General features: G+C 42.3%; 1 protein-coding gene across 1 annotated transcript; it reads left to right on the top strand.

The window, feature by feature from the left end:
- The first annotated feature begins 541 nt into the window (after positions 1-541).
- LOC120848472 lies at positions 542-5519 on the top strand. Its single transcript, XM_040215499.2, has 3 exons — positions 542-587; positions 4524-4718; positions 5401-5519. The coding sequence occupies exons 1-3, from the start codon at positions 542-544 to the stop codon at positions 5439-5441; spliced, it is 282 nt and encodes a 93-aa protein (XP_040071433.2). The 3' UTR covers positions 5442-5519.
- The last annotated feature ends 2647 nt before the right edge of the window (positions 5520-8166 follow it).

Raw genomic sequence — 8166 nt, 5'->3', positions numbered from 1 at the left:
GTGTAAAGCGCTGGGCCTCGCTCGTCGAACCCGTCTTGCGTCAAACGGCCGCCATTGTAAAAAAAACACCCCAGACGTGTGATCGCAGAACGAAGTACACGTTCAAAGATGTTCATTTTACACGAGACCCCGGGTGCAAACGAAATACACCGAGCCTCGCGTGTAAAACGAACACCATTTGGGGAGTCCGCCCTGGGACAACGGTTTACACGTCCAGGGGTGTACTTTTTCGCTGTGTGTGTATCTAATTTATTTGGCAAGCTTTTTTTTTTTGCCGTACACAGGTGGACCGAACAAACGCAGCTGCACTTGGCAATTGTGTGCTTTATTGTCCGTTTTTTTGTTACTTTTAATTTATTTCTCGAGGGGTTTTAACAATGATCACAGTTGACAGTTTCCGTCATGACGGCGGAAATGAAGAATGTTACAATTGCCCACGTGATTCTTACGCTATGTGACGAAGGTATGAAATCACCAATTCGCTCAAATGCGAAGCAGTTTGCGCAGAAACTTCATTCCATAAAGAATGCCAATGGAAGCAATGAAGCTCCTGCTGATTGCCGTCGTTATTTCTATTCACACAACAGGTACGTAGTACATCTTGTATCATTTCGCAGATGCTTCGGTTGTACTGAGCCTTAATTTTGAACTGGAATGGGTGCCAAAGAATCGGTACAACCTTGCAATTTTTTTTTTGTGAGCCATTATTCTTGTAACATTTGATGTTAAATCAAAGTAGCGAGCTGGACGAGTAGGCTCTTGGAACCTGATTTGTTTATTTTTCGTTTTCCCTTGTTTTCTCTTTTTTATATTTAATTTATAACCCTAATACTGAAGCGTATGGACACTTACTGTTCAAAAACCTAATTTGTTGTCATTTATTTATTCGGTGGGTTTATTTGAAATCAAATACCTGTGTTGGGGTGGGTACGATGATTTCCATGGCTATTTTCATCCCCGCTGTTTCGGTTGTGATGGGCATTAATTTTAATGTGGAATGGCTGTCGAATGAAAGGCATAGCTTTGTAATTTTTGTCAACCATTACTCTGGTAACATTTGATGTTGAATCAAAGCAGCGATGAGGATTCGTTCGTTCTTGTAACTTGTTTTGTTTACTATCTACTTTTTCCTCGTCTTTTTGTCGTTTCTATGTGTTTCACCAGCATGATATTAATCCGTCTGGTCATTTCTAGTTCAGGACATAATACCCTGTGACTTAATTAGCATATGTTATAATTGAACCATGTATGTCGTCAAGCATTCTAACTGAATGTGGTACCATTTCAGTGCCATACAGATATCTTTGTCAGGACAAAGGTCGTTTTTTTACTTAGTTTCTGCCCTTTTACGTTTACCGACACGCACAATCACATTTACAACATAATTTATGGAAAATCATTCTGCCACTAAATGAACAAGCTGACTTTGAATAAAAGTTGTTTAATTCATTTTTATTGCCATGAAGATGAATAGAGTTTGTTAAAACATTAGAACTGGAATGAGGATCTACCCCTATACTCTCCTCGGCACAAAAGCGTCATAAGGTTCAGATGTAAAAAAAAGCATAGTACAGCACCAAATATTTTATTATTCCTTATTGAGAATTTTTTTTATGTACCGGTATTACCGAGGTCTCATAATTTAACATAAGACCCATATAAAACAATATAACTCAAGGTGTGTGCTCAAATTACTTTGCAATCTAGATAATTGCACATAATTATCCTATACTATACATATATTATGCGCAACAGTCAAATAAATGTCGGCTGAAGTGCGCCAGATTTATATACTTCAGATATGACTCTGCGGCAAAAGACAGGCAAGGTATGGCAAACGAGCATGGCCAGAAATCAAATTGACTTGTTCATGGTTAATTGAAAAGGAAAATTATAAATGATGCCATACGATCCTTTCATTTGGTGATCTAGAGTTATGATTGGCACAAAAAATAAAATTAAAATAAAGCTCCGATTTAAATGTGCATCAAGACATTGAGTGGAGCGCACCCTTTTTGGGGTGGTGCCTCTTTCGCAGATTTTATCCTGCAACAGACTTTATGCAAAAGCAAAAGTTTTTAAAAATGTAAGAAAGTAATTTTCTCTTTGCACCATTTGCCGAGTCCCCGCCCTTTAACTATACGTGTAGCATGTTTCTTCTATAAAGGACAATGCATTTTAGAGCCCAGCACTTAGGCGCCCGTTTCCGGCTTGAGCGCCGTCGTTCAAGACGTCATCAGTGACATTACTGATCACGCCATCGACATCCGCATCGTCATCGTCACTGATGACGTCATTGGCATCGTCACATCGTCATTGTCACTGATGAGGTCACTAGTGATGATGGCGTCATCAGCGACGTCACTGATGACGTCACCGGCATTCGCATCGTCATCGTCCTTGTCACTGATGACGCCAGTAGTGATGATGACGTCATCAGTGACGTCACTAATTGCGTCATCATCACGTGACCTCTAGGGGTCATGTGACCCCCTTGAGGTCGCGTGACCCCGGTGACGTCACATGACCCCCTTGAAATCACGTAACCCTCGTGAGGCGACAGCGACGCCGCTCGGAGGGATGAGTAGCAGACAGGATGAGGACGTGAGGAAGGAGGGAGGAGGGATATACCTTCCCCTGAGTACCCTTCCTCCCTCCTCCTCCTCCTCCTCAAGAGCTGCGCTCTAATTTGGCGTCACTGGGAGTTGTAAACGGCTTTCATTCTATTTGATCCCAAGTTTACCAAATATTTTCAGATATTTACTTTATCTTTATGACTTTTTTTCCTTCTTCTAATTTTAATTCCGTATAATTGTTGGTTTTCATTTTCTTCAATTGAGCTAGACTTTTAAATTGTGTGCCTCCCCAGAATGCAACACTTCATTTTACATTAACTCTGTAAAGACTTAGTCATCTACACTTTAAATACTGGGAGCATTAACTTCTTCACTATAATTCCTAAAATATTAAACGTGGGGCCGCTAGTGATTTTATTAAGCTTATAAAGTCCAGGGGCCCTAAACTCGTCAAACTCAAAGTCAGGGCCGAAGTTCACGGAGCGCACTGATTGGGCTATCATGATGATGATCCTGCGCTTTTGCCGCCGGCGCCCAATTGGAACACTCTGCAAACTTTCGGTTCCAACTTTGTGTTTGGCGAGTGTAGAGCCCAGGATGTGTATAAAAGTAAATGGGTACAGAACTGCCTTTGGATCTTTTTTAAACTTGCAATAATCGGGATAGAGAACTAGTAAGTTTATCCCAAAATATCTCAAAAGAGGAGACCAAAACAACAATGGTGCCTTTGATTTTTATCCAACAAAATGTGACAAGGATGTTTTCTGAAACTCAATTAACGACAAAAAATGTATGGAAATTTAAGACATTAGTAAGTTAAAAATAAATAACTTCATCGTGCTTTGCCAAAAAAAAAAAATCTCCAGTTTGCAGCATTGAAGCTTGGAATGAAGACCTGCCAGACGCAGAATTCATAATCGTCCCCAGCAAATCCAAAAACATGTTATAAAAGAAAAAGATACTGAAAAAAAAAGTTACTACACTCCGTCTCATCCTGGATGGACTGAAGCCCAATGCTAGAGGCCGCCAGGTCCAATCACGAGTTCGTTAAAAACCACGTGGTATATTTGCTCCGTCGTACGTATCAGTGCTCCAAAACGCGTCATGCGGAGGGCTATGCGTCGGATGCGTCGGAGAGCTATGCGCAGAGAAATTGAGATAGAACAGGTGACGAGAGCGCGTGAAGACGTCAGAACGCCGACGTCTGATTGGAAGGATTAGGGGATAGACGTGACGCTAGCTCCCTTTGTGCATATTTATTTTTCGAACATGTTGGAACGCGAACTCAGAACGTAAGACGCCAGCGTTCGGCAATCCAACGCCTTCAGAGTATGAGTAGAAATGAAGGCAGCTAGCTTTGCGTCTACCCACTAATCATTCCAGTCAGAGCTCGACGATCTCACGTCCCCGCACGCTCTCGCCCTTTCCCCTCCATCAGTTTCTCGGCGCAGAATCAGACAGCTCAAGAGACGCCGAATGTGGCATATTATGTTATAAATATCACAATCCTGAGAATCCAGAACTCAAAAGACCATACGCACACATAACACACAATCACACACACACACACACACACGCACGCACGCACGGAAACACAGACACGCACCCATGCAAACAAAGTCTCAGACTGGGCTCGTGTTGTGTTTGGCTTTAGGTCTAACCTTCATTAGCTTGTTTGCAGCCTGACTTTCTGTTCCATTATGTTCACGCTTTTTGCTTCACAGTTTGTTCTTCGGCATATAATCCGCCGAATGCCGCAATCTCAATGGTTGCGGAGCGATAATCGGATGCTATAGGAACTCGTCACACCCCGCGTTTCTGAACATGTCAGTTCCTATTACGTTAAGAACGACGGGGCTTATGACGGTTCGTTTCAGTAATGTGTTGTTTTATGTCTACGTATATATAATTAAGGCTAGTTAATCTCTTATATGGTTGATGTTACAGGGCTCTTGACAACAGCAGAACCGAAATGTGAACCCCGGTACAATGGCGGTTATGGAGGTGGCAGAGGAGGAAACGTTATACCAAACTGGACTTTTAATCCCCGAACCAATCACTGCGAAGCAATTATGACGAAAGGGCGCTGTCATTCTTCGCAGAACTGCTTTCCATCTGAGGACGAGTGTGAATTCGAATGCGGTAAGTGTCATCGCCGTTGCTTAAATGCGTGGCATATTTTAGTTATATGCGGTACATCCAACTGGAACTGTGTCAGAGAAAAGCTATATGAGCATGAGCTCGAGATTACGGAAGACTCTAAAAGGTCGCCAGATTTATCAGCCCGATAAGAGGTGGTATATCGTTTCATTTTAAGAACAACTCTCAAGTGCACACATGGTACCCTTTAAACAATAAGATGAAGAGCGCCGTGAAGGTAGGCGTCTGGCGTTTGGAAACTCCGAGTATCGCGAAACGTTTGGGACGCTAGAACGTTTCACGTATGTAACACAATTAATTGCCTAGCAATTTCACGTAATATTGTTTAACCCTGGAGAGTGGGGAAACAGGACAGCACAACAAAACTCTAACTGTGTGGAGATTCGTGTTGTCCTGCCTTTCTATTTTCCCACTTTCCAGCGTTCAAAAAAAGTCAGTTCTTAATACATATAATACAAAAACACTAAGAAATAAATATAATTTCTGTCGATCTTGAAGAAGGCGTAAGCTGATACTTTACACCAGTTCAACAGCCGGATACCATTTTATTAAAAAAAGAATTTGGGGCAATGTTATATTAAGATTACAGCTATATTTTTTTTTCGATTTGTATCGTACAGAAGTGTGCGGAAATAGTAATTCTGATTTTTTTTTTTTTTTTCAGATCCAGAGACGCAGTTGTTTAAGGAAATCCTTCAAGGTTGATAAGAGGAGGGCGTTTATCTAGTTCGGTCAAACGAGCAGATTTATGCATATAATGGTTATACACTATTTATTATAAGGGAAATTAAAAAATTAAGTGTCAGAGCTCTTTGAAAAGATGCTTTTTTTCCACCTTGAATAAGCCCGTTCTTTTTTTTTTTGTTTGTTTGTTTGCGCTTTACGCACTGGTGCGCTTTATTAATAAGGAAAAGTAAACTCTAACTAGAATCCTGCGTCAGGCTGCTTTGTTCAACTGCACACCATTCGCCCTGAAGGGCTCGATTAAACTCATAATTTATGATGAGACATCCATACATTATGTCATAAATCATCTCCATCTTGGGAATTTCTCCTAAATGATTACATATAAATAATGCCGGACATTAATTCGTTTTGTGTTCTTAAATTTATACAATGGTGGCAGTTGCTAAAGTTGAAGCTTGTGCGGGTTGGCTCGACGTGCATGAGAATTAAAGCTGCCCAAAAGACGAAAGACCAGATAAAGAAAGCGGACTCAGCGCTGTTTCGGTATCGTTCTTCATCCTGTCCGTCCTCATTTGTGCTTTTTTAATTTGCAGCTGGTAACTTTCTTTTAATCTACTAGCGGTTCTGGCATAGAAACTCGGGCCTGGAGCCTCCACTTCCCTTACAGAAGAACCGGCGCGCGAAAGTGTGTTTAATTTGGGTAAAAATATTGACTTGAAGATTAAACATATTCGAAAGAAGTTAGTTTAAGTGGGTAAATTTTTGATTAAAAATAAAATTTCAACGAGTCTCTAACACGCGGGCAGCTCGGCTTCTTCAAGGGTGACTGTATCCGTTGAGGAGCATATGTGGAATGGAAAGAAGACAGCTGGTTCCTCAACGCGGTTTCCCTCGGAAAAAGAAAAAATCGCGTTGGCTTTATAACATTTGTCTCCTTTTACAATGAAGGATTGGTTATAAGTTTGTCGTTTTCCTCATAAATACTATGTTGCCCTGTAACAAGAAACTACAAAAAACAACGTATTTGAAAGCCATTAATGGCATGAAGAACAGGGGCAGTTGTATGATATACACAGGGTGAGAACGCACTTCCTTGCCATAGACGCTTTATGCCAACTAAAGAGGTGCAGTCTCTGGAGCTTATGGAATAACATTTGATATAATAGATTATAATGTAGCAATTTGAAATATTTGTGCCGCTAGATATATTAACCCAGTTTTTAACCAAATTATTCACGAAGACCATAGTAACCGACAGGGTAACTAAAACGTAAAGCGTAGCCTATTTTGTTCATGCTTCTCGCCTCGTCATCTTTAGCCTTCTTCTAGGGAAATTCCGGTATCTCATAGGGTCGCAGAGCAATGACAAGTTGCTCTGGACTCTCTACGCCATGTTTATTTTAAGCTGTCCGTGACAATATAAATCGATATTCATAGTGGATGCTCTATAGAAGGGTGAGACGTTCGGTGATCGCTGAAAATTGTACGGCTAGTAGGATATCAACAGTTTCAAATTGATAGCGAGCATTTCAGTCGTGATGAGATACACCAATCTGGCTTCCTGCGCTTCCGTATGGCAAAACCAGCTTTGTGTAAATGTCTGGTTTCCTGGATATAAAATATGCTCAGGAGTCTTGCATAAAGTGGACCTTGCAAAAATGGGCATGTAGTTTTGAAACATCTTTCTGGCATGCCGTCAACAATGCCGGCTGTTGTCGTCTCGTTACGCAAACACACACACGCACACACACACACGCACAAACGCGCCTGATCTTTGAGCCACCGGAGCCCGTCCGGCTCCAGGATAGGGCCACAGGTCTGTCAATCGTAGGACAAAAACTAGCACCACGGATGTCCAATGCCGTAATTCTCAACCAATCGAGCCTTAATTCACAAGTGCAGACCACGTCACAAGACTGCTTACAGAGAGAGCCCCTGAAGTCGTCGGAGCAGCCACCTGGGCAAGCCTTTGCCCAAGAAACTCCACGTTTGCCTTTCAATAGTCCCAATGCCGAGCTGTCAGCCCAGATAGCCGGTACTGTTGCTAACGTCATTCACGCTGATCTTCCGCCAGCCCTCCTTGGAGATCAGTTATCTTTCAGTCAAAATATTGTCATTGCCGACGTTTTGACACAGCAGAATGGAGTCTTCACCCGTCAAGAGGATGACAGGCTATTTTACAGGCATGCATCATCGCATTGACCTGTTACCAAACGCCTTACCCTACAGCCGTAACCCATACCGATATGCTCCCGAAGACAGACAGTTCCTGGAAAAACAGATAAAGAAACTCGTGTACCAAGGTGTTATTGTTCCAGCATCTGGCCCATGGGCTTTTCCCGCGGTCGTAGTGTCTCGCAGATATAAGAAACGTTTGTGTGTTAACTACGCACCACTCAATGAACGCACGATCACAGTGGTGCACCCCCTGCCTCTTGTGGATGATATCATCCATGACATCGCTGGATGCGCGTACTTCGCTACCATGGGCTTGAAAAGTGCATACTGGCAAGTCAGCCTCCGCCCCCAGGACTATGAAAAGACAGCTTTCAGCACTCACCACGGCACATACATGTGGACTCGGATGCCGTTTGGTTTGAAAAATGCGCCATCCACAATCCAACGTATCATGCAGACAGTCTTTCAAGATCTGAAGCCCCGCCACGACAGGTCTGGTATTCGTGTATATCTTGATGATATTATTATCTATGCTCAGTCGTTCGACACTTTTGCGCAACTTCTT

The sequence above is a fragment of the Ixodes scapularis genome, unplaced genomic scaffold (assembly GCF_016920785.2).
Source record: "Ixodes scapularis isolate PalLabHiFi unplaced genomic scaffold, ASM1692078v2 PGA_scaffold10__122_contigs__length_95168666, whole genome shotgun sequence".
Classification (NCBI taxonomy): Eukaryota; Metazoa; Arthropoda; class Arachnida; order Ixodida; family Ixodidae; genus Ixodes; species Ixodes scapularis.
The sequence above is the reverse complement of the archived record's forward strand: the minus strand, read 5'-3'. Positions and strand labels throughout refer to the sequence as shown.